Source organism: Aedes aegypti, chromosome 2 (assembly GCF_002204515.2).
Source record: "Aedes aegypti strain LVP_AGWG chromosome 2, AaegL5.0 Primary Assembly, whole genome shotgun sequence".
NCBI classification, from domain to species: domain Eukaryota; kingdom Metazoa; phylum Arthropoda; class Insecta; order Diptera; family Culicidae; genus Aedes; species Aedes aegypti.
This window is the reverse complement of record NC_035108.1, coordinates 166,550,120-166,577,661: the sequence shown is the minus strand read 5'-3', so window position 1 is coordinate 166,577,661 and position 27,542 is coordinate 166,550,120. Positions and strand designations below refer to the sequence as shown.

The 27,542-nt window shown below is 37.3% G+C and overlaps 2 protein-coding genes across 8 annotated transcripts in view; both read left to right on the top strand.

The window, feature by feature from the left end:
* LOC5572270 (deoxyribodipyrimidine photo-lyase) overlaps window positions 1-6,348 on the top strand; it is a 206,869-nt gene extending 200,521 nt beyond the window's left edge. The window contains exon 4 of the mRNA XM_021843059.1: window positions 6,286-6,348. The gene's annotated coding sequence lies outside the window, so the exon portion shown is untranslated. The remainder of the gene's footprint in view (window positions 1-6,285) is intronic.
* LOC5567317 (ion transport peptide-like) overlaps window positions 1-27,542 on the top strand; it is a 104,687-nt gene that overhangs the window by 70,748 nt on the left and 6,397 nt on the right. For all 7 annotated transcript variants that reach the window (XM_021843068.1, XM_021843062.1, XM_021843067.1 and 4 more), the window contains exon 2: window positions 6,286-6,503. In XM_021843068.1, the coding sequence (XP_021698760.1) occupies window positions 6,286-6,503 (218 nt within the window). The remainder of the gene's footprint in view (window positions 1-6,285; window positions 6,504-27,542) is intronic.

Here is a 27,542-nt window from a genome sequence, read left to right as displayed (position 1 = left end):
ATGACGATGTACGATGTCATGCACTCATGGGCGTAGCTAGAGGGGACGATGAAAATGCATCCTTCCTCTATACGATTGAACAATTCTACTACGGGAATAAATCTTATGTTTGAATTCTCTAAAGATTGTCTCCAGTACCTACTCGTATTTATACAATAATTACGAGATGATAGTTTACAAAACTTATAGAGTCTACCAAACAATCACACTTTTTAAAAACATCTTGCCAGAAATTGTTCGAAGGTTTTATCAACAGCCCGCGATGGAGATATGCACAGCCGAGTTGTCGACAACGAATTTCAGTAAAGCATGCTTCGTTATTTAGCAACCTGACAATTATTGGTTAAAAATAAAAAAGAAACTAAGTGTGTAGGTTCATTCATGAATTTCTTCAATAATTTCTCTCAATACTACTCAAAAAATTATTCTAAGGAATCCTGACTTTTTTTCAAAAATATTCAGGTAATAATTATATAAATTGTTCCAGAAACATACTGGGTACATTGAAGATATTTTTCAAAGCATTCGTTTAAGATTAAATTTCTTCGTGCGTTTTCTCTTGAACTCGTCCAGAAACTACACCCAAAATTCGTATAAAGTAATTTTATGACACTTATTCGGGGTTTTCTTCAGTAATATCTTGAAATATTCCTTCAAAATTTGCTCATTAATTGCTAGGTTTCGTAGCCGTGCGGTTAGCGGCGTCAGTCATTTAGGCGTATTGTGCCACGGGTGTGGGTTCGATTCCCGCTCCAGTCGGTGAAAAGTTTTCGTCAAACGAAATTCTTAGATAACGGTCATGTGCGACTAGGAATTCTAGTCTAGGATTCAAGTTGATTCCGGTTGGCATACTGGCCAGAGCAAAATTGACGATCACACTACACTACTCACAGAGAGCACTACGATCTAAGGGTTTTAATGTCCATGTTCAGCTCTTAGTCAATAGCATCTGGTCCATGTTCAGCTCTTAGTCAATAGCATCTGAGATCGAAGAGTTATGGTCATGGTATTTTTAGTTAAGCTGACTGGTATCAAATATATCAAGTTATGTAAATTTGAGATATAAGGTACCCTACATCTTAGTTTCGTCAAGTTTTCACAACACTTTACTTTCGAAAGGTGTTTGAACCTTAATTGATATAGGCCATAGTTCCTATATGACCTTCTCACCATTCATATTCCGTTCTTTTTTTACCATATTGCTGGAAACTCTTTATTCTAATAACAGGCAACACATGAAGTGTACAAGTGGGTTTTTGATTTTTGTTCCCAAAATTTGACAAATTTGGTTTGCACATGATGGCACCTCTAAATCACGTAAAATCAATAAAAATCACAAAAAAAAAACAAAATTTCACTCATTGAAAGACGGATTACATAGTAACAGCCCTCTTTTCACCATAAATATGAACGGTTGCGGTTAATCATGCTATTTTTGTTGACAATGGCCTCGGTGCACGCTCAAAAAAGAGTTCTGGAAAACGTGAACTGTCAAAAATACACCATGAACCATGAACACCAAGAGAGAGGAGACAGCTCTCTGACAGTTGGCATGTTTTCTTGCCATCTTTGACCTCTTTCTTTTATTCCTGGGTTGTGCGCAATGGTCAGATGAAATTATTTTAGTCAAAATTATATTCACTTCTTGTTGTTCACTATGAAACAGGGTATGAATATAAAAAAAATCAATAGCAGTTTGCCAACACACAACAACATTTAGTAATTCAACTTTTTGAAATGTTAAATCATCAAAAAACACCTAGAAATTTTAATCAGGTTTACTGAAATTTTACGGATTTTCACTTTGTACCCTTCAAATGTGCGGTTTTCGAGTGACAGGTTCCCATGACTTTTGGGAGCTCGCAATCTAAGCTAGCTGTTTCCTCTCTCTCAGCTTGGAACTAGGAAACGCGTTCACATAAACATGATCTAGTTCACGGTGTATTTTTGCTTGTTGACGAGTTCACTAATTTTTTTCTGTGTGCGAGGATGAACACTAGGTTGCCTGTTTTGCATTCAAAATTTTCATTTGTTTTTAAATGGTTCCGGGGCTTGAAACTTTTTAAAAATTTGCTTTTGGAGTTGATTTGGAACGACATTTTTGAAAATAAGATAATCTCAATACCTTTTAAAACCCCTTAAGAAAAGTTAAATGGTCTTACAAAACCGTTGAAAAGATGTCTGAATTAGTTAGCTTACACTGAAAACATTCTACAAGCTCGATTAATGTGTTTCACACGTGAATTTTCACTAATTGTAAAACACATCAATCGATGGTGTAAAACCAGTCGCTATCGGCAATCCGAATTCAAATGTAAAACACGTTAATATAGATTTTTTCAAAAAAGTTCCCTGAACTTATTAGCGATTTCTTGATTTTCTGATACCAGACACCCATTACGAGCGCAAAGTTTCTCAAAAAGAAACATGTTAATACACATGTCACGCGTGGATGGCATATATAAGTCCTTGTCATGATAGTCAAACTAGTTCTACTAGTGATTGATATCGCAATTGTAATACACGTTGAAATTGTATGTAAAAGCCTTTGCTATCGAACCAAAGTCAAACCTTGACAGAATTACAAGTTTTACACGTTATTTTACCTTGCCATCTGACACGACAGATCCACGTTGAAAATAATTTAGATCGAACGTGTGGATTATTTTCAGTGTACTAATGCATGTGGGGCCCAGATAGCCGTAGCGGTAAACGCGCAGCTATTCAGCATGATCATGCTGAGGGTCGTGGGTTCGAATCCCGATGGTCGAGGATCTTTTTGTAAATAAAATTTTCTCGATTCCCAGGGCATAGAGTATCTTCGTACCTGCCACACGATATACACATGCAAAAATGGTCAATCGACAAAGAAAGTTCTAAAGAATAACTGTGGAAGTGCTTATAAGAACACTAATCTGAGAAGCAGGCTTTGTCCCAGTTGGGAGGTAACGCCAGAAAGAAGAAGAAGAAGTAATGCATGTTGACGACCAATTGAGAAAAAAATACTGAATACGATTTGTCGGTCGCCTTCCGCAGCACCCACATTGGCAAGAGAGTCAGTTTTCTCATTGCCCGGATTCGAACAATGAGAATGGACCCAAATCGAGGTGATATTTTATGATTAGTTCTATAGAGCACTTAGAGTAGATCGTGTTTCGTCAAGGAAATACGGTGAGTGTTTTACCTGCCTCATTAAAATGAATTGCCTCTATTGAGCTAAGGCTATCCGTAAAAATAAAAAATTGCCTCCAAAGCGGATTATACGGAGTAACTGTTCTGAAGTTTATGGGCGGCGTTATGAAAGTCATTGAATACACCAAATCAAGTGGAATCATTTTTTTTGACCTGTCAGTGTAAAACCTTCTTTCGCAGCTAACAGGACCATACTTGCTTGCCAGAATCTTGGTATTAGCTAAGTGGATTGGGAATTTCATGGATTTCTTGCTTCTTTTCTTGGTTACCTAGATCTAAATTTACAGCAAAATTTGAGAAATCATTAAAGCAACCGCGATTGTGGAGATTCATAGAAGGGCTAACCTCCAAGGTCAAGGTTGAGTAGTACAGTGTCATATTATATCAATGGCAAGGAATATGCCTGATAGCTTGGTGGGCTGCGCGCCCAAAAAAGCCGGGAACCTATGAATTATGATTTGCATCAAATGCTTAGAACTGCCAGAAAAATATTGAAACACCATTTATTCTAAATCGTAAAAGTCGTACTCCACTCTCATGTTTCATTAATTCCCATCCCGTTCGAATGTGGGGTACCATCCCACCCCACTGAACGGTCCGCACCATAAACCGCACCCGCGAAATATGTGACATCAGGTTTCTCGAGCAACCATTCATTCTTTCTGCCTCCTGCTCCGTGATGATCACACGAGCTGGGCGGCTTTTCCTTTTGAAATGCGAATCTCACGTCGTCGTCGTCCACAGGGGACCACCGATTTTCCTGCGGAGTCTTCCCGTTCCCAAATCCCGTCACGCAAGTCTCGCCACTTCGCCCCCCTTTCTTGGGACTGCAATAATGTCGCCACAGAGCACCGAGATTCCCATAAGGTGGAACAGATTCATTTTGTGGTTTATTTATAACCTTTCCGATTTTTGTAGCTCCTTCCTTCTCAAGTGCTTGCTTCGGTGCGGCGGCGGTGGCCAAGCGCTTGAAGACACTACTGTCGTCTCGCCGTCCATCCCCCATCGTGTCCCCATTAAGATGTAGGGGTGCCTGTGGTAAAATGCTCCAAAATGTATGAGGTGTTTTAACATACGAATATAGTTGATTCGTATTTACCCTACATTGTGTTGAGTGAGTTTTCATCCCATTTCTTTCCAAACTTAAATTTTGCATGAATAATTGACAATGCGGGGCAGAAAGCATTTCTGTTTGATGCAAAATACATCACAACATTGAGGAAAGACTAACTTAACAATGAGGCAAAAAGCACTATGGTGTTATTTATTGAAAAAAAAACAAGAATTTTAGAGGGTTTGTGGTTTTGTGGTGTAAGTTACAAAAACCCAGTTTAAAGAAAATCAACTTTGAAATTGCAGAAATTTTTCATTCATTCTACTGGCAGGAAATTGCAATCATCCTGTAAAATATTTCAATTAAACACTTTCAAATCCACAATTGAAATAATTCGGAAGGTTACTCCATCAATCTATCAATCCGCATAGTATTTTTCAATCCGCATAGTATTTACCACTCAAAAGTTGTTTATCCCATAGAAACCGACAAGGTGCGTTTTACCCCGACAGTGCATATTAACCCTGGCACCCCTACTCATGTTTGCTAAATCCTTTCCCCACTTCGCCCTGGTTTCCCGAACAGCTTCTCTCGTGTCTGCTCTTCTATTGGCTTGCATTGGAAGATTAAGATATTAAATAACGTATAGCACGTTCATTCATTTAAAACCCCCCACCGGTGGTGGTGTACTGGCTGGCCGATCAAATCGGGCGGTGTTTTTTGTGCGATTGTTTCTTTATTTTGGCTGACTTTCTCGCTTCTTCCCAAAACAGTTTATTTTTTGTATGCCGGTGAAAATGGAGGAGTGTTTATTTTTTGCGATTTTGTGGGTGATATTTTGCAAGTGTACAATGTTGCAGAGCTCAGAAATGCACAGTGGTACCGCCCAAAGGCCAAAAATAGAAAAATAAGATCATACGTCAGCCACCAAATGATCATGTTTGAGTGGAAAATTAACCAGCGAAGGTTCTAGCTGCAATTATTTGCAAATAACTTAACTGTACTTTTTTCTAACTAACTAACTTACTGTAACTTTTTTCAATCTGAAAAGCGTATCTTTCTTTACTATTTTTTAAGAGCGCAGAGTCAACAAAATCCTAATGAATAAGTTTTAGCACATCAACCATGTTCAAAATCTAAGCAATTTTCATAAAAATCTATCATTTCATGAGGATGTATCAAATCTATCACTTTTATGAACGAATCCTTCACACTTGAACGAAAAAAAAAAAAAATTATTGATGATTGCTGTTGATTGTATGATGGATTCTCAATAGTCATGACTTATATTTGGTAATTTCTTAAAAGATTTTCTAGTCAGATATTGTATAAAATGAATTAGGACCGCTTTGTAGATCAATTAAAACCACTGTGGAATGTTATCACGGTGGGAAACCAGGGACATATTATCACATATTATCAATTTATTATAAAATAATGTGCGAGCCACACTAAACCACAGAAACGGTAATTGTATGATCAGAATCTTATGCTGGTTCACTACATTTTTATTTTGAGGTGTATGATGGTTTAATACTGTATGGTTGTCTAGCGACCTATATGAAAGAACACATGTGGCTCCGCTAATTGGTTTATTTTTGCCTGCCGCGAAAAATTCTACTGTATACTGCCATAAATTTTCTCACAATTATTCTCACGAGACTCGTACCTGTCGGGTGGGAAAACCCAATGACAATGAATGACAAAAACGTGTATTTTGGTCGAAGAAATTATTCACACATTTTTTTTTTTTCGTTTGACCAGCTTCTTTGAAACGCCGTCGCCATCCGTTTGTCATCAATTCGCAAAAATTGCAAACATCGTTAATCAAGACGACAGGCGCGTGTATAGAGATGTCAGACAGATAAATTCTCCCAGTTTTCTTTTAGCTTTCCTGTCAGGTTCACAAGTCAGACGAAATGTGTTTACAACTCTGTTTAGCAACTCATTTCCACAGGCGATTTCCGCCACAGACGCCGCAATACGTTGAAATTTGTCAATTTTTTCAAATTTGGTTGTTTTTTTTCTAACATTTTCAGATGTGTTCCCGCAACTTAGCGCTTTCGTTGGCACTGATAATCGCACTGGTACCTCTGGCAGCCGTTGCGTTACCTCACCACAGTGTCGCCAAGCGAAGTTCCTTTTTCGACATTGAGTGCAAAGGACAGTTCAACAAAGCGATCTTCTACCGGTTGGATCGGATATGCGAAGACTGCTACTCGTTGTTCCGCGAGCCACAAATTCTGTCCTTCTGCAAGTGAGTATCGTCTGTGATGTTTCATTTAAATTTATCTAACGACTAACCTTTACTAACTTCCATAGTTTGAAACAGAGTTATTTATTTGAAATAGTAGAACTCCATAAGATTGTTTTCAATACTATCATTGTTATGTTACCAATACTCATTATTGAAATGATCATACATAACTTTGTAATTAAGACTTTAACTGCGTCATAAATGGGAGAAAGGGTTTTATATTCAAGGCACTATAGTGCATGGGAGTGACTTAAAATTGATAATAGTGTTCTGTCTAATAAAGTCATTCATATAGTTCTTGGAATATGTGCGATATATCTGAACCAGGAACAAACATTTAAATTTTAACACTAGTTTTCACTAACGTATAGTTGTTTGCCATTCTATCCTTAGAAGAGCTTCAAAAATACAGTCTGAGAACATTTTTCTAAATGTCACAGTAACAAATGATGTTCATGGAAAGTTTATTTAATTTTTTATAATATTTTTACTTCCCGTAGTCGGTGAACGTTTTCGAAATGACACCTATTTGGGGTTGGTGGACCGGCCACTTTCAGTTCCGCTGGCATGGTTACATTTGACATTTTTTTGATTCAGCCACTGGATACCAGTCAGACGCTGTTTGAGCCGCATCTCTTTGGCGAACAGACGCCCGAGTAGTGTGTCTCCAACTTAGCCTTCAAGCTGTAATGAGCTGGTGGTCATTTATCAGCAAATGATTCTTTCTGTCGCAAGGTAAGAAATTTACGAGACCTTATCATTGAAATTTCGATTTTTCTATATTTCTAAAATCAGTTATTAATATGAACATTTGAACCATCCGCTTGTTAAGACGAAGATTGGAACACTAACCATGGCTCTGCCAATCAGCCGTTCACAGTTAAATATAATTACTACTAAGATCTTTCTAGAGATAACGCAATAGAAATTTCTGACAGAGCTTTTGGATCAATACTTGGTAGATTGTACTGAAGATATTTTCATACTCCTTGGGGAAATTTTTTGAAAAGTTGCTAGAAACCTCATGTTTTTAAGAACACAAATCTGAAGAACCGATCGTCCTTTTAAGGACATATAGGACGGAATCCCTGTCATGGCAGTGAAAATGGCTTCCTCACATATACAAACACATTTCTGGAAGGCCACATTATTTCTCAAAATATTTCACTTACCTACACTAAGTTCACTCCCAAATTGCTAACGAGACATCAGAACACTAATGCCTCACGATTTCCGTAGTTTTAACACTAGTAGCTGGTGGAAATTTCATGAACCGTGCTAATTTCCAACGCGGACGTTCAACTTTGCTATAATTGTTTACACTTATCCGCCTGCGAACGAAGAACACTTTTCGCCGAATTTTACCACTTTCACTAAACGTAGAACCTCCAGCACATTTTACTTTCACTACTTGTTAATTAAAGAACAATTACTGGTGGATTTCTGATGAAAACAACTTACAATTTCACCAAACCGTGCAAAAAACAATCACTTGATCACAGCATTTCGCTTTTTTTTATTTTTCTAATTTTACGCCGGCTGCTCGCTTGCAGGGCTGTCAGATACGTTGATGGTTACTTATTTAGTCGAAGGGGAAAAGACTCAAATTGAAGTAGCGATTACTGGCAACAACATCTTATCAATTATAATTTCACTATTACCAACAAATAGGAGATTATTTTTTGTTTACCACTACTTTTATACAGTTATTAGTGGATTCAAAGGAGTTTCACCTTAAGGACATATCGCCTTAAGTACCAAAATGGCCTCTAATATGGCACCTTACTTCCTCCCTCACTTTCCGCTCCCTCCTCACACGCTTCTCACAGTGTTTTCGAGAGCGATCACAAACAATGCTTATTTGAAGTTTCTAACCTTATTGTAGAGGGGTGGTTTCTTAACTGAAAGCATTCCATAATGTGTTTTTCACAAATTACCAGTTTTTGAATATAAACACGTAGTTATTGCTGTGATTTGTGTTGTAAAATATCACTTCTAGAAAGATTCGCGAACTAGGCGAAACTGACAAAATGTACACAATTTAAGAAACTATAGCGTTGAAATTGTAGCTCGATTGTCTATTCACTGCACTTGAACTTTTCCCCTATCGATAATTTAACTATTCAAAAAATGCAAATTTGTAGAAGACGAAACTTCACCTCATGCAAAACCACACACTGTATTGATTACGCCAGTGTTTTTGTTTATCAAAGTGATGGGCGCATCTGAAATCGAAATCAAAACACGGCGAGATTAAACGGCGACACTGCAAACAAAAAATAAACAAGGCGTACATGGCGGGCTTAATTGAAACCAGAATGTAAACACGGCGCAAAAGTAATAGGCGACACTGAAAATAATATCGATTACAGGCTCATAACATTGGGCGATACTGGCATTCTTGAGTGCGTTTAAGGCGAAACCACAGACAAACAGACGTCACACTCTCATCACTGTCCATCGATCACCTTTTTAACGGTCGAATCAAAAATATGGTAGGTGGCCAATCCGCCACCCGCAGCGCTCGCATCATTTTTGTTCGTGTTTGACGTTTACACACTACCGCCATCTGTTGGCCTGTCGGCCAAACACACCGATTTTAGCATTGGGCGTACATGTCCTCGTGACTATGATTTTGATCGGGATTTGTTCTAAGTGTTACGTCTGTTTGTCTGTGGCGAAACTTTATAATATTTTTTTATCGCGAAATAGCTAGGGGAGTTGTAGGAGATGTGTGTGGTATTGATGAGGATTTTGAAACTAGGTTTATGAAATGTGTATTAAAGTGAGAAGGTTAAAGTTTGAGTATATTTTCTCCAATTGGGATTAAAATTTGCACATGAAAATTTCATTGGTTATTTTCTCATTGTTATTGATTTGTCAGATAGGCCCTAATCGCGAATCCCTCTCGACTTCTTCTTCACGCACCGAGATATTGCTTGCTGGCTTTTCGGTGCCCGTTCTAAAACTCACTTTTAATCGCATTTCTACTCACCGTAGCAATTCAAAAATCTAATGCGACACTTGAAACACTTTGATTTTTCACGTATGATGCTCCTGGGAGCAATAAATCACTTAGGGTAGTGTGGTAGAGTAAACCTGTGAAGAGAAAATGATTAATAAACGTTAATTTCATAGAGTACTTACCATTCATTTGCTATTGACTGTTTAACGATAAACTTGCGACTAGAGTTACATATTTCTCAGGAGCACATAAATGTACTGACGAGCCTCCAACCAAACCGTCTCTCCGCTCATCGGAATCCTAGTGTGCTGCGCTAGATGGAGGCTCACGAAAATTCTAAAAGCGCGCGCTAGGTGATGTGCTCTCGGGGAGACTCGTCACATGCGCTGCTCGGCGCTATGGCTCGCCATCGGTATCCAAGCTGTGAAACAACTGCTTAGACGAAGAGCCTCTACAGATATTTTCGCCTCATCATGCAGGTATCTAGATGGCCTACATGATATGATCGAAGACTCGCGATTCAAAAGTTACAATTACGATCCTCGTTGAAAACTTTTGTAATCACTTCAATTGTTGCGCTGAATTTTAAACAGCACATGTGACGGAGCGCATGAGACCGCAGTGAGACACATCTCAAGAAAAATGAGGCGCACCAAAAAAGGTCTCACGATGTACAGCGCTCCCGTGCGCTTACAAGCAATGAGGCTCTTGCACCTAAGGCTACAGCACGTGCACAGTAACTCAACTTGCGACGATCGACGCGCCACCATATTTCATAAAACGGAGGTTATTAGAACTAACTTGGAGGTGATGATTTGGAGGTTATTTGGCAATTTGGAGGTTAAAATCCCCTCCAAATTGCCAAATAACCTCCAAATCATCACCTCCAAGTTAGTTATAATAACCTCCGTTTTATGAAATATGGTGGCGCGTCGATCGTCGCAAGTTTATCGTTAAACAGTCAATAGCAAATGAATGGTAAGTACTCTATGAAATTAACGTTTATTAATCATTTTCTCTTCACAGGTTTACTCTACCACAGGTAGAAGTACCAATTATGGCTATAGTACCAATTATGGCAATAGTGGGAACAGAAAGAGATTTTTCTTATTGTTTCACTAGACTATAATGGCTTATATTCACAGGAATGATTAAACTATTTGTTTTTGATGGTAACTAAACCTTGAAAAGAACATACGTGCAATAAGCTTCGAAAAATGAACATTTGAAAATTTTGCCTCACATATATGTCACCTTCTTAGCAGTTGGCTAAGGGACCTCCGTTACGAAATGTATGTTTTCATCCGGATAAACTGTTTCAACCGATGAATGTATGTTGCCTAGTGAGAACAAATGAATAAATTTAGCTGGTATACAATCAATTCTACTGTTTTAAGTTGGAAATCGTGTTATTTCCACTATGTTGATAACTGGTACAAAGAGTGTACGAGAGCCCAATTATGGCAATACTCTGAAGGCGGTTTGTTTACATTTTTTGATCAATGAAATAAAAGAAGTAAAGCTATTTTACGGGTGACTTCCACGACGGGACGGTTCGGTAAGGCATTATCTTCATGTTTTGTACTCAATTACTAATATTTTTCAATCACACGTTCGAAAACGTTCGCGAGCGGAAGATGCTAATTTCATGGTAGAGAGGGGTTTTCAGCAACACTCGATTTTTGAATTTTCGCTCTTTTTTCGTTAAAAATTGGCACTGGAAAGGTAATGTGAGATCATCAATGCTGTTTTGTATCATAATTTGCATTTACACTACATTTTGACTACTTTTTCGAAAATTATTTTTCTCCCATGAACCCATTGTAAAAAATTGATTTAACATCTATTTAACCCAAAATTTTTGGAAAATTTTATGAGCGATATCTTCATTACATATTAGCGTTGCATTATCATTCGCTCTTTATGGCGTTTGAGTTCATTTCGTGCAAATATTCGATAGTCCATAATTGGTACACTTTTATGTCGAATGCTAGGAACGCTATTGCCATAATTGGTACAAAGACAACGCTTTTTAAAATCCATTTTTGGAAGCTTAAAATAAATTTAGTACAAAAAATGTTTAAATCAACAGATTCGCAAGGCTTTAAACTAGTAATTGACACCAACAAGTCATGCTTGCGTTTTAGAAACGCGGTTACAACTTGATTTTTATCACTACTGTTGACATATTGCATCCATAATTGGTACACCTACCCTATATTCGTCAATTTGTGCTCGAAAACAGCACCGGAACGCGAATTCACTGAGACAACATTGTTTATGAACTGGAAGCGCCGCTCTCACTGATTGGAAGTGATGTCAGTTTCTATGTTTGGAATTGAAATTGTTTGTATATTCATACACTTGCTACAACCACGTATTTAACAATTTCATAATACTCAAAAGTTGTATCATGTCACAAGTGTTGCAAAACATTTTTATGCTTGAGAAAAATAATGTACGACGCAATTTAACAGCAAAAATGAATATAAGATATTATACAGTGCAATTGACTGTAGAATTCAAATGCATATTGATGGCAACCTTCTCCGTCCGTGAGAAGCGAGAGAAGAGAGGAGAAAACTGCAAAAAAAAAAAATAAACAACACACGCATGGTGTGAAAAATGCTTAAAATTTTGGGTAAAAAAACATGTTTTCACTACCAAAAGAATTGTGATTTTGAGCTTTTAAGAAGTTGTTGATGAATTCATATCGACAATAATATCTTTGTATTAAACGTGTGCTAGTAATACTGCCTACATAATTCTGAGGGTGGAGGTATACATGGAACATGATGATTTACTTTTGGCCGAAGCACATAACATTGTCCTCCGCCTTGTCGGGTGGCTCGAAAGGGTGCTTTAGCGGGTGGCTCGAGTGGGTGGCAACATTATGTTTACGTGCTCAATGAACTTTCACCTTAAGTTGAATACTTAATCAATTAGTGACCGATCGATTAAGTTTTCAACTCAAACGGATGTTCGGATCTACAGATTTATGCTCTCAGCCTTGGCTTCGATTCATTTTCATCTTAAGTAGGGTCACAACTACACGAAACCTTTGTACGATTGAATAAATGTAAAATTTAATGCTAAAGACACTATTCTTTGGCAATTTTGTAAAGATAAAAAGCAATAATGAAGCAGAGTGAATTTATCTTTATCTCAAAGTTCTCCTAAGCTTCAGAAATCGGCAGTTTGAACTATGCAACATTGTTGTATTACTTTCAATTAGCATTTCCATTTTATTGCTCTGAACCTTGGCTTTGTAGCAGAATTAGTGTGGATACTCACTAGCCTGGGACATGGTTATATGAAAAAAATAAATTCTCGCTCCATTTTGCCAAAAAAGAAACGAGAAGTTTTCTGGATTATATCAGAATCTAGCCCAGAAATGTTACAATAATGCAGTCCTGAGTTCTTTGAGAATGATGGCTAGGTTTCGATAAAAAATCAACCCATGAATCCACCCCAGAGTTCGAATAGGAATCCGAAAAGAATTCTTTCAGAATCCTGATCTAGTGCATCAGTATTCTGCTCTTGATTTTGCGAGAATCCTTCCAAAGAGATCTGTGAGAGTAGTCCACATGTTACAGAGTCATGTACTGGAATCTGTAAGAATAAGGATCCAAGATTTCAACAATCCTTTTCAGAATTCTGTTAGAAACAATTCTAGGGTTATGTGAGAATTTCTGCCCAGTGCCCAATTCTAGGGTTATGTGAGAGTCATGTCCCAGTGTCGAAGATAATACTGTCTAGGATTCTGTGGAGACATGGTAAAGATTTCATAAAATGTAGATCAAGTATTTCATAAAAATCTTGTCTGAAGCTGTGTAAAAATAATTTTAAATATTTGTAGATAGATTGGAAAAGTTTCTAAGCTGAAATATTCAAAATTAAAAGTTAAAATAATTGGCCTGTGCGTATTCGAGTTTCAAGTCAGCAGAACAGTCAACAAACCAGATATGAGAAGATTCTTCAAGCTCATCGCGGGTCGCAAAAAATGGAGTCACGGGCCGTACGTTGGACGGCCCTGCCTTAAATGAAAGTTAAAGTTCTATCTTGCATGCTTTGTGGATAAGATTAATTAAAATGTTGATGAATCCTTGGATGAATCATATTTTTAATTTCATGTAAACATCAATAAAACTAGTGTTTTATACAATTTTGGCAATCTGTGGCTGAAAATTATGACGTGCTGGAATATTTCTGAGAACAGCACTGCCCATAGCTGCAAAACAGTCACATTCGACATTTTTGACAAAATGGAGCTAATACCATGGAGAGTCATCAAATGATAAATACTTTCGATCAACTTACTGAACTCTGTGAGATTGTTCTAGAAAATTTGAAAAAAATACCAAGCTGTTTTGTCACATTGGTAATTATAACCGCATAACAGTCACATTGAGATTATAAACGGGCCTCGTAATGTGATAGCAATGAAATTTCTATCAGAATTATTTTCTGACAATTCACTAGTATGCGATATGAGTTGTACAAAATATCAGCCTCAAATAAGCACTTTTGAGCTCCTGGTAATTTTTAGACATTTTTGTTTCCTCTCATACTGCCATAAAATGCCCACTTGGTATTCCATTTACTCAATGCCTACTTTTGTCGAATGTTACAAATATGCAGTTATGGGCAGAGCATCACATTCAGCAACATCAAATTTACTAGAGACACGTAAAAATAATATTTTTGGTATGCTGTGCGATCTGCCGGGTTTTGGGCTTGATTTTCTTGAACATAATCTAGGATCGTAAAGAATCTATCGTGTTCTTTATTGCGTTACATTCTTACTATTTCCATAAGTGCTAGGTAGCTCATTAGATGATTGAAATATTGAAGAACACAAAATTGTCATTCACCTCCAACCGAGTTGTGTTCAAAGCCACTCTGAGGTACTGCATAGAATCACAATTTTGCATATTCGTAAAAGGGCATCGGTTTCTCGCATGACTCACAATACCGGAGTGTTTGCGAAATCGCATAATTTGATCCAATACGAATAGCGGCACAATAAACCCAACGGGTGGCCTCAATGTGTGTGCTAAAACCATCGCAGCATTTTCCCCGGTGGTTTTATAGCGATCAAAAGATGCATCCAACAGAGATCTCTCCATTCAGTAACTCTATCCTGGGGCACAAGGACTACCAGCACCTTGGGCGCGGCCATGTGTACAAATTTATGGTGACCCCCAACGATTAAACTTCCCTGGCATAATTCTGAGAAATCAACCAACCGGCCAGATTGACTGATCAAGAAGGCATAAATCGAAGAAAAGAGCCGCGCACACTGATCGTGTATGGAGGACCGATAATGAATGCAAAAATAAACATGCATAAAACTCTCTGTAAATAAGAAAGAAAAAAAACGATACAAAACGAACCGAAACCAGTGAAACAAGGAAAAACCGTCGTACCAACACGGTTCGGGGTGGTCACCGCAAGAAAATAAGCTCCTGCGCGGCACCCAGCAGCCATTGGCACTGGACCTGGGAGAAAGAGAAGTGACCAGAACTGGAAATTTATGTAAGAGATAAGACCAGAAGAAATCCACGCGTGAGGCCTCGCTTTTCTTAACATTCGTTTGACAATTTGCACCAGACTATTCCATGATTGGGTGTAGAAGAAAAAAGGCATCTTTTCTAAAATATTGAGAGAGTATAAGAAACTATGAATCTCAAACCTTTTCGAGGACAATATCAGATTCAGCAAACCCAAATTGACTAGAGACACATGATTTAATCATTGAAACCCGCAAACTGTTATTTTTGTTACGATGTGTTAAGAATTAAGGAAAACTTAAAACTCCATGCTCTAGATATTGTATTTAGGTTCAATTATTTATTTTGAGGCGGTCTAAAGTAAATGCAGTGTTGCTTTTCCGTCGCATTCAGCTTATTCAATACCAAATTCAGGTTTCATCCTTTTTACTCGCGGGCTCCGTTGCGATCCGCTGTTGGCACAACCTTTTTCCTGATGCTGTTTCTTCGGCACGTTCGATCGGCCTGGTGCGATTTGCACTTTTTGATAGTTTCCACCGATGACCGTGTCGGCATTTACGTCTTCATCAATTACTCTCCTCGACCAGTACCTTTTCCAACCCCGTTGCAAACGAATGAACATGCAGATGCAGTGTGTATGCCACCTTAAACCGTTGGTGGGCCCAGCAAGATATGCAATTGGCTACCTAACCAACCAACCCTATTTGTTTAAATTTGTTTTCATTCTACGAGATGGGATCTTAATCAACGAGTGGCACTGGTTTGTCTGCAGCGGTCTTGTGCAGTGATTGCGTTGAAACCTTTGGCGGTGGTCTTTTGGGTTGCCAGGTTGTTGCTTCACTTTTATATGTGTTTTTATGTAAGTTTACAATAGATGTTTTTATTTAACTTAAAGCTAATTTTTCAAGTATCAATAAAAATATTTTATCAATATCATAATTTTGGTAGTCAGTGATTCTTAACTAATTTGATTAGGCAGGATACTTCCGTGCTTCCAGAATAAAGTTTGATCCTGAAGTATGCGAAAATTCATTTTAACAGTTCTTGTAAGCATTCCAAAAAATATTACTTCAGTTTGAACATAAGTTTGTGCATAATTTTTTTTTATCAAGAAATGGTCATTTTGGAGAAATTTTATGATTTCCCTGCACTTTCAATATATTTCACAATTTTTCTCCTTCGAAAACAAAAACATTTTTACACACATCGAAACATTTATAGCAGGCCTCGTTTCGTCGAACAGAGAATAAACCTTGCAGAAATTTGAAATTTGCAGATTTTTGAGGTCACCGGATTCCAACTCAAGACTTCAATACCTTCTATAACATTAGTTACGAATCAATCGGAAACACAACTTCAGTAGAACGTCTATGCCAGTATTCACTACAGTATGACCCTCTGGATAGTTTTGTGCGATTAATCAACTAAGATAATCCAAATAAATCCCTGATTCTTAGGTGTCCACTTTGGATTCAGGACCATTGCATCTTTGGAAGTATCAATCCTGATGTTAAAAATGCAATAAATTCGAGGTTTTTAGTAGGAATGTAACAAATCTAGCATTGATTTCAGTAATCACTAAAGACTGGACTGGAAAAAAAATGAGACACACAAAAGTGATAACCAAAAAATCATTTTAAATCGGATACTTCTCAAATTTTCAGGATTTAATTGTTAGCTATGTTTTGCCTATTCCCATAGTAATTTTCAACAAATATCAAATGGCAAGTGCTAAGCCATAATCATTTCGAGCTTAGAGAAGACAATTTGTATCATATTTGACAGCGTTTAAGCATATAGGGAAGTAAAAAATTAAAACTAAAGGGTGTCCTCGATGAAATTGCCACACTCAAAATTGATTCGCAAAATTCGAGTTTTCATCCGATTGCCATCAAATTTTCAGGGATTGAAGAATAACTATTAAACTTCATTTTACCATTTTACTCGTATTTTATTTACAGTCCATACGCAAATGCCCGCACCTTGGCCTTAACCCCGGCCATAAGATTCTGCATAACCTGTGAATCAACCGTTTTTTGCATGTAAACCCATATTTTCTTCAGTTCCTCGACTGTCTTCACTACCTTAGGTCGTTTATGAAGGTGCTGCTTCATAATCGCCCAGTACTTTTCGATGGGGCGGAGCTCCGGAGTGTTGGGAGGGTTGAACATTTTCGGCACGAAATTGACCTTATTATCCGCATACCACTTCAGCACGTCCTTGGAGTAGTAGCATGAGGCCAAATCCGGCCAGAAGATTGTTGGGACGTTGTAGGCCTTCTAGAGGCACTCTTTCATGTACACCTGTCCGTTCATCGTGTCTTGGGTCACGAAAGGTGCACTGCGCTTCCCGCACGTGCAGATGGCTTGCCAAACCAGGAATTTCCTCGCAAATTAGGACATCTTCTGAGTGCGGACATGCTTCGGAACGGTGAACTTATCCTTGGCCGTGAAAAACAGGTTGCTGGGAATCTGTTTGAAGTCGGGCTTCACATATGTTTCGTCGTCCATGATGCAGTATTCAACTTTCGTCAGCATGTTGAGGTACAACTTCCTGGCACGGGTTTTGGCGGACTTGTTCTGCTTCTCGTCGCGATTAGGGGCCTTTTGTACCTTGAACGTTCGAAGCCCAGCCTTAGTTTTGGCCTTTTGGACAAAACTTCGGCTTAGGTGCAGGTTCTTAGCCACATTCCGAACGGAGGCGTTCGGGTTTCGGTTGAAGGCCCTAACAACGCGGTTGTGATTTTTGGTGTTGTACAGAATACGTTTTCCTTCACTTCTGGGCTTCCGACCGGTGATCAATCGTTCCTCGAACCGCTTAATCACTCGCGACACCGTGGAATTCGCGATTCCCAACGTTTTAGCGATGGAACGATGTGAGAGATCCTTGTTCTCGTGATGAATGCGCAAGATTTTATCACGCACGAGCTTTTCTTTCGACTTCATTTCCGCGAGTTTTGATCACAGGACTTTAAAACTTGCAAGATGTAAATAATGTACTATGAACTAAATCCACCCAAATTTTCATTAAATTCGACCCAACGGTTAAATAGTTAGAGCAATTTCATAGTGTGGCAATTTCTTCGTGGACACCCTTTATGCTTCAGTCTGATGATAGCTGTAATACATTAAGAAAAAGTTTTCAATCTTGTTCCTATAATAACATTTAAATTCCTACAATGACAGCTTGTCCCATAGATAAATTTGCTGAGGTGCGATTCAAAAGTTTTATTCACATAAACTTATTACAAACACGATTAAAATTAGTTTCATGGCTTTTGACCTCTGTACACAGATTGTGCCACGCTATATCTGAACAAACAGATAATAAAAATCGAATGTACCTCGGATTTTTTCCGCTAGAGATCATTATATGGTCTATAATTTCATAGTAGAAGGTTTAAAAAGTGTTTTTCATTGGCTGTTGAATAAAAAGTAGACAAAAAGTGGAAAAAAAATAAAATTTCACGGATATCATATTTTAAAATCTTCCGATTATAAAAGTATAACTCAAATACAAAACTCTAGCGCAAAAAAAAACCGTGGTACATTCGATTTTTATAATCTGCTGGTTTGGCGCTGGAAATTGGGGAGGCTCATTAATTTTTTTGAACATTTTAAGCATTCTCTATAGACAGACGAGACTAAAAATTGTAATTTTGTTTGGTACGTTATAAATTGACTAAGCCAAAGAGCAACTAGCATGATAGCTTGGTTTTCCTCCATCCAATAAACTAATAAAAAAATTACTCCGTAAAACACGTGATTAAAAATCGGGTTAATTTGCGACTTGTCAGTTAATCACACAAAAGGCGAACTACATACGTGATTCAGCTAATTCTTTGGCTGGATGTTCCCAGGTGGAATTTCACGGGATTCTTCCATTAGCGGCCGGTAGTTTTACCAGGAATACGTATGACCGCATTCATCATTTTTGCCATAAACAAGTCCAATCACGCGCTGTTGTGTTCCATTAATTATTCATCGTTACTGCACTCAACAAAAGTGGCAGCAATTAGAATTTAATCACCAATCCATCTAACAGGCAGGCATTCTACAAGTTTGTTAATCAAAATCCACCAAACTGGCAACTTTGAACCCTTGGAAAGGTTTGTTTTAGACATCACGTACACACAGCTCGGTCAGACAAGTGGCCACTCGTTTGATAAGACGTGGGAAGCAAACTCCCCCATCTACCCCACGCAACTGCATGCTGGTCAGTCCCGGGAGATAAAGCCGCCGTCGTCAACCAGTCTAACGAGTCTAGTTTCCCACCGATTCGGAGAGTATGTATGAGGTACCTACTAGATGCATGTAAGCCAGTTGCAGGCGAAGCTCACTTCACTCTTTACATGAAAATGGCTTCAACTATGATGGTGGTGCGATTATAGCCTAGGTTGCGCGCTTACAGAAACAGAACTGGCAGACACTGTGGCGGCTTGATCGCCGCGCTTTACTACGTGGCTGCCGACTACGGCGGTGGACGGTTGGCAGCATACAGTATTGGGTGATACATTTGTAACTTTTGCGATATTCCATAAAAATGATCCACTTTAGAGGGTTAGATCTAAGTTATTTATGGACTGATTTAAATGAAATTTCTCAAGCATAATTTGAAATTTTACCTTATATTTTGAGTAATTTTCTAATCCCGTGTTCATAAATTCAGTTTATTCAACCCGTTATTTTGACTATACTGTTTTTTTTTTTGACAAATTTTAATGATTGGTATAGAGTAGAAGCACCGGTCGAGTCTAGTAGTCGACCATCTCGACTTTAAATCTTTTATAATTTTTCGTCACAAATTTCACCTTAGTCAAATTGTTATTACCGTTTTGAATCATATTATTAAGTGCCCGGCCTCACTGAACTCATCGTGTATGGGTGTATCGCGTAACTCATGACCTCGAAAAATCGTGTAAAATTATCCATTCCGTATGATTTCTCTACATTATCGAACCTTCAACTAGGAGCTTTCTTTGCCTAAGTTGCCATTTTCGCATTCGTATATCGTGTGGCAGGTACGATGATGCTCTATGTCCACGGAAGTCAAATAAATTTCCTTTACGAAAGATCCTGGACCGACCGTGAATCGAACCCAGACACCTTCAGCATGGCTTTGCTTTGTAGCCGCGGACTCTAACCACTCGGATAAGGAAGGCTCCACAAGGCTTCAAAACACTTAAATTTCGAATTGTGAGTGTAGATTTAGATTTCGCAACATGAATAATTTGAAATAAATCGAAATGTGTGGACTTTTCATGATTCTTATTTCGAACGCTACCTCACTTTTGCTTCATGTTCCGGACAGACCAAACAAATCATAAATAGAAAAGTTAAATCATAAATTAAAATCGTTAAACCTCTAGAAAGATGCCTAAAGTAGCTGGCCATTATATTTTTTTTATTGATATCTATGAAAAATGCTTATTTAAACGAGCCTCGAAAGTGAGATCTTTTAAATGGCAACATTTGAAACATTTCGTGTGAAATGTTTCCCATACAAAGTATAGTGTCCGGAATATCAAGCTGTCCGTAATATGAATCAAAATAGTATTTATGAACCCGTCAATAAAAAAAATGGAAAAACAGTTCAAATTCAAGTTATTTCTGGCGCGCTGTGAAAAATTCATTCAAATTGGTCCACAAACATCTGAGATCTAGCATACCAAAGTTGATTAGTTTGTATAGAAATGCGAAATAGTTTGAAATGTGTTGTCCAACACTGTAGGTACGGGGTCGGATACGGACGACGATGGAAACCAATTGGGGTAGCGTGAAGGAATTTTCCTTGTATGAAGCTCGACCGCGGAAAAAACCTCTTCGGGTCTTGTGTGATTGTGATTGAATTGGCAATTTGATGGTCGTCTGTTTTTTTGCGCGCCTCGATACCAAATCGAAGCGGTTCGTTCGTTCTATCCGGTTCTGCGTGTGGGTATGCATGCATATGTTACCAGCAGCACTGCATGCGAGCAGAGCTAGAACCACACAAAGCGACGCAAAACCGTTAAAGTCGAAGTGATACACACTAGCTACTGGAAGGCGTCCGGTTGATTGGATTGATTGATTTTAATGAACGTTGGTAATACATTCTGATTATCGCCTTCTGGTTGTTTTGGACTTTCTCAGGAGGGGAGAGAAATGCACTTTGGATTGTTTACGCGCGCGCGCGGTGCGGTGAAGGAACGACTGAAGCGGATGGGTGTCCTCCATAAAAATGAATCACGACGCTATAAATTAATCTACGTTCAAATGACACCCGCATTTTACTCTCATTTCATTCGGCAAAAATGTGAAAAAAAAACTCGTGACTTTTATGGGGGGTTTCATATTGTTGTGCCAAAACAACTGGTAAATTCTAGACTTTTGCACTTTTATTATAGCAAGCAACGAAATGTGGTCATTTTTGAGAGCTTCTTATAAAACAAGTTGTATGAGGTTGATATTTTTATAACGTATTGTACATTTAGAGTCATAGTTCATATATGAGATTTCTAACTCAATTCAATTAAAACCAAAATATTATAAATGACATGGTGGTTCGAATACTATTCAACTAGGATACTTTTACTTCAAAAACTAGGAAATTCATTCAAATCGGGATGAGTTCTAAATATTTGTATAGTTTTTTGACTTTCATCGCATGGAACAAAGTGAAAATAAAAGCTTTTTTGCCTTTTATGTAAAGGACATAGCTAGGTCTATTATAAAGGTGCGTTGAGGTTTATTAGTTTTTGCATAAATGTTTGTGAACCGTTTAAACACCCCCCGAAATTGTTCAATTTTACTCTCAGAAGCTACAGAGCGGAATCCGTCAACTCTAAGGAGGGGCTAAACGAGCTTGAAGTTCATATGCTAAACACGATTCCATTTATATTTTCGACCATACATGGCACTGTAGTCGATAAATTTCTGTCATTATTGTTATCGATATGAAAGAAACTGCAACAAATCGGAAGTCTTTTCGTTTTGACACAAAACAGTTAAACATTGGGAACCTACATTTAGGATTTCCCCCGGGCGAAACGGGCAGCTCCTCAGAAAATCGAATTTTTCAAAAGTGCTCCGATTTTATTCAAACTTTGTGAAGCGAATCAGTAACCAAAAATAGGTAGATTCGTTTTTTTAGGCAAAAACGTGTGCTTTTTTGTTTAGAACATTCCACAAACTCGATTTTCTCCATACGAACTTTAAGCTCGTACGAGCTTGTGTGCCGCCTCCGAACTGTTTTCTAATCTGAAAGAGATGTTCGTTTTATTCATTATTGATCATTCATGACCGATAATAATGTTCATTTTTTTAAACTAGATTGTAATGTGTATATTAGACTGATGCAAATTTTGAACTTTTTGCTCCCCTATGCTTAAACGATGTCAATTATGATGAAAATGATCCTCCCAAAATTTGAAGTGATTTGGAAGAAATTTGGTTGTGCACACGCTATTTGAAGTTTATATGGAAATTACTATGGAAAAAGCAAACCTTTTGTGTTCAGCCCTTTAACTGCTTGTCATAATAATCTATGGAAAAGTGAACACACTCATCTCATGTGAAATTCTTCCAGCTACAACTTTGCCGAAGACCACATTTCGATGGGACGTAAGGATAATTTGTTATTTTTGATAACAAAGTCTAAATCATGCTGAGATGATCATTCAATTACTTTCAGAGCAACACTGCTTTTTTGCTGTAGAACATAGTAGCCTGGATTACTTTGATCTATTCTTCCCGCCAGGAGCACCACTGTTGCCTGCCGAACAGTTGGTGAAGCATGCTACATGCAAACCAACTTTATGATGATAAATAACAATTTATGCTGATGTCCAATCAAAGTTGTAGCTGGAAGAATTTCACATTAGAAGAATTTGTTCACTTTTTCATAAAATATTATGACGAAGAGATAGAGGGCTGAACACAAAAGATTGGCGTTTTCCATTGTAATCTCCATATAAACTTCAAATGGCGTGTGCACAGTCAAATTTCTTCTGAATCACTTCAAACTTTGGGAGGATGCTATTTACCATAATTTAAATCGTTTAAGCATAGGGGAGCAAACATTTCAAAATTTGCATCACTCTAGTGTATATTTACATCAAGAGAAGAAGAATTAACGAATTTGATTCGCATAAAAAAGTTTCCTCGTGTTTACCTTGTCTGTATGATATCATTGAAGTTTGCTTGTTTGAAGAACTCATATTTGAAGGAATTCGAGGTCTTACATGTCTGCAATGTGAAAAACCAAGATGTTTATCAGGCCTTTAAATTTTTCTTCGCTCCATTGGAGGACGACGAACCCCTGGTACACAGAAAAAATATTTAAATTTAAATGTAGCGTAAACTGAAGACTACTGTAAAAATGAACCAAATCCATGTAGTGTTACAGTATCATGTAAACTTAAATGAATATGAATTCTATTTTCAACTAAAAATGCTTGAATTTTACATGATCGTATAAATTTCAATAAAATTCAACTGAAAAATAATAGCTTGGTCGTTGAAATTTACGTTTATTTTGATGCTCCAAATATGTGCATGAAAATAAACTTAAATTTACAACATTTTTTAGCTGTGTATTGTTAGGAAAATCTTTCGAAACATCCTTGAAAATCTTGCACACATTGCGGCCCATGCGTTCCTCTAGGGGCACTAGGGTTGCCCATAAAATAAGTTGGTTTGAGGACCACTGTTCAAAACAAATAATTTTGAAATTGTTTCAATTCAAAATGGGTAACTATGATAAATTATGTTATTTTTGTAAAAAACTTTAATTCAAATTATAACTTTTCAAACGATGCTTGGGTTAATTACTCCGACATATTTCTGTAGTCCAAGCTACATTCGACTCTCCATAACTCGATGTTCAAGGGACAATCAAGAATTATCGAAATATTAAACATACCGAAACAAAAAAAACCCTAAAATCAATATCTCTATTTGCAGTACTCTTATGTTCTTTGAGTAAACAATTTTATTTTTGTTCAAAATTTTCTAAAAAAATTGGACAATTTGTTGCGAAGTGTCCGAAAAATCATGTTATGTTTACTGACAAACAATGATTTTATTCTCATGTTTTAAAACTATCATTAGAGGAGAAGCACTTATTTTCGACCTACAATGTGCCAATTTGTGGATTTTAATACGACATAGGAAAATATCGTATAAATGGGTCGAAAACTAGTGATGACTCAAAAAATAGTGCTCATCCCCTTCAAGTTTTAAACTTTCATTTCTTACAAATCTTAATTCACTCCCAAACAAGAAGTTGTCCAAGCTTTACCTAATAGCAAGATTTAAAAAAATAGAAATCGACTTATGGAGAGAAATTTACCTTACAATTGATATCGACTAGAGGGAACATCGATTTATGGAAATATCGACTTATGGAGAGCACCATATATGGAAATTTCAAGGCAACAAAAAATTCATCCAGTTAAGCAAAGCGCCAAGCAAATTTAACTCAAATCGGCCTATGAATTACGGACATCTAGCCCTGTAAATTTGATCTGTTGGTATGGGGAATCAAAATAATTGAAAATGTATAATCCAAGGTTGTGCTACTTTTCCTGAATGTCGGTTCCCCCGATGTCGTTTCCCCGAACGTCAGTTTCCCGAATGCCAGTTTCCCGAATACCCCATTTCCCCAGATATCCCACTTCCCCAAAAGTTGTTGTCACTCATAATTGCCATAACTTCATACATCCACGGTGGTTGCCATAACTTTATACATTCAATTGGCGATTCTTTCAAGTTTCTCCATACTCGACATCTTGAGCAATATGTGTTTACTCGAGACTGACAAAATTTCTCCTTTATTTGATTGGTTATCGTTCTTCCTATTTCAGCGACCTGTTACTGAAGACTATTCTTTCAACTTTTAGAGCTGCATCCTTTTATGGGAAACGGGTCATTCGGGAAAAGGGCATTCGGAGAAAAGAATCACTCGGGGAACTGGAGCTAGGGGAAATGACAAGAGGGAAACGACAAGTAGCACAATTATTATAGCATACTTCGAGAAACTTAAAGATTGCGTCTACTATTAGAGGACTTCTTCGAATATTGATTAATTTGGTATCTAAATACAGGGTGTTTACTACCTGTAAAACCTGGAATTATGAGAGATTTTCATACAACCTGAAAACAAAGTGGAATTCTTGGAAAACCAATAACATTCTTCGATAACAATATTTCGTGTGCTCCACTACCAAAATGCTACTTGAGCTGTTCAGTTATTGACCTGTTTAGTGAATTTATTTAGGATAAAACATGCTTACACTAGAAAGCAATAGGTATATTAGATTACCACGCTGGTAAAAACATGTTCTGTTCCCAGTTTGGTGGGAATTTGATCGGGTAGGAATTTTTGCCGATTTCTTCGACTAAAGTTTATGAAAGTTTCTTAATTTGAAATCGTTTCATGAAATATGTACTATCTATTTTATTTTTGGCTTAAACCTTGACTCATTACACGCATATAAGAAAAGTTTTTATGACTTTTGAAACCTTTTTGTATTTTTGAAAAATGTTTGAAAAATTGTATTCTTATATAACCTACAAATGTCTGGGGTTTATTCAACGTGTAATATAAAAAATCGTACCTTTTATATATTTCTACGATCAACTTATCACAGAAGAAGAGCTTGGTGGTATTATAATAATTTCAAACCTGTTTTTTTACGTTAATTACACGGAAAATTAAAAAAAAAATAAAAATATATATTTTTAAAAGTACCGTAAAAACTTGAATTTTTATTATTGCCAAAAATCCGTAACTGGAAGAGGCTTCAAGAAAAAATGAAAAAGGATAGGGATGTTCAAAAATAAAAATTATAAATCTTATATACAGTGGTGCCTTTGTTTTGGTGCGGTGAGCACTGACAAAAACTACCTTCAATGATCAATTGCATAGTTGCTCCGAGGAAAAATTCGGTGAGTTTGATCCTGTCTTCAGCCAATATTATCCACATGTTTGCCAGAACGTCTACCGAACGTTTCCTATGGCCTTACCCTTCCAATTAATACTCAACAATATCCCGTAACACCTATGAAAGGTCGATTCTGGCGCTTTCAGATATTTTCATAAGCAGTGTTTTTCGTAGAAAATTAAAAAATAACCAAAATATTTCTTATTGATTTATATTGTTTATAGACGTTAATTAAAAAAGTGACCATTAAAGACTAAATGACGAAGATTTTTTTTGGAAGGATTATTTTTATTGCTCTTTTGTTGCATGGTGGCGCTAGTGATTTCAACATATATCAGTTTTAATCTTTACACAGGTTCTCAAAAGATTTTTGTTCTAGCATGAATATTTGTTATCCGTGCTATAACCACATAAATTTATCATTTATGCGCTGATCATCTATGTATTTTTGCGCATATTCCATACCTATACCATATACCATACCTGGAAGAGATATCATTCCTACGGGGCCTTTCTTAGCCGGTCGGTCCAGGATCTTTTCGTGATGGAAATTTCCTTGACTTCCCTGGGCATAGAGTATCATCGTACCTGCCACACGATGTACGAATGCGAGAATGGCAACTTTGGCAAAGAAAGCTCTCAGTTAATTGTGGAAGTGCTCATAAGAACACTATTCTGGGAAGCATGCTCTGTCCCAGTGGGTACTTATTGCCAAGAAGAAGAATCATTTCTACAAACGAGTAAACACCATGAAATACCTACATAATCAAAATGCAAAACCAATCAAAATAATCAAAATGCAAAGCCAATTCTTGTTTATGTTTTAAATTTTTATATGGAACATTAGAGATCTTATTCACCATAAATGGATAACATGCTAACGTAAACCGAGAATTTTAAAGTTTAGAATTTAACGACTTATGTCGTTTTCGTTTTTAGGAACTGGGTCGGTGATCAACACATAAATAAACCAACGTCAAGCAAAATGTGGTTCGGTCGAACCTGAGCCGGGTTGGGGTTGAAACTGTGATTCAGAACGGGTTGCGCCAGTTCCAACCTAGGATCAAAAACGAATTCGACATTATATGTTCGGTACTTTATTCTCAGTAAACACACGAACATATATAAAAGGATAAAATAGTACAAATGTGAAGGCGATATAGTGCTTATCACACCCAATGGTATGGGTGCCCTAGTGTAGATGTAGTTGTGAACCTTAGAGGAAAACAATATGCACTCTGTCTCGAAAAACATCCAGAATCCGGGTGTAAATTTTTCAAATTGGGTAATATTTCCATATGCATTTTGATGAGTCTGGAAAGCGTGTGAAATAGACTGATGCAAATTTTGAACTTTTTGCTCCCCTATGCTTAAACGGTGTCAGTTATGATGAAAATCATTCTCCCAAAATTTGAAGTGATTTGAAAGAAATTTGGTTGTGTACACGCCATTTGTAGTTTATATGGAAATTACTATGGAAAAGCCAAACCTTTTGTGATCAGTACTTTATCTGCTCGTCATAATAATATATGAAAAAGCGAACACACTCTTCTCGTGTAAAATCTTCCCAGCTACAACTTTGCCGAAGATCACATTTTGTTGGGACGTAAGGATAATTTGTTATTCTTGATTCCAAAGTC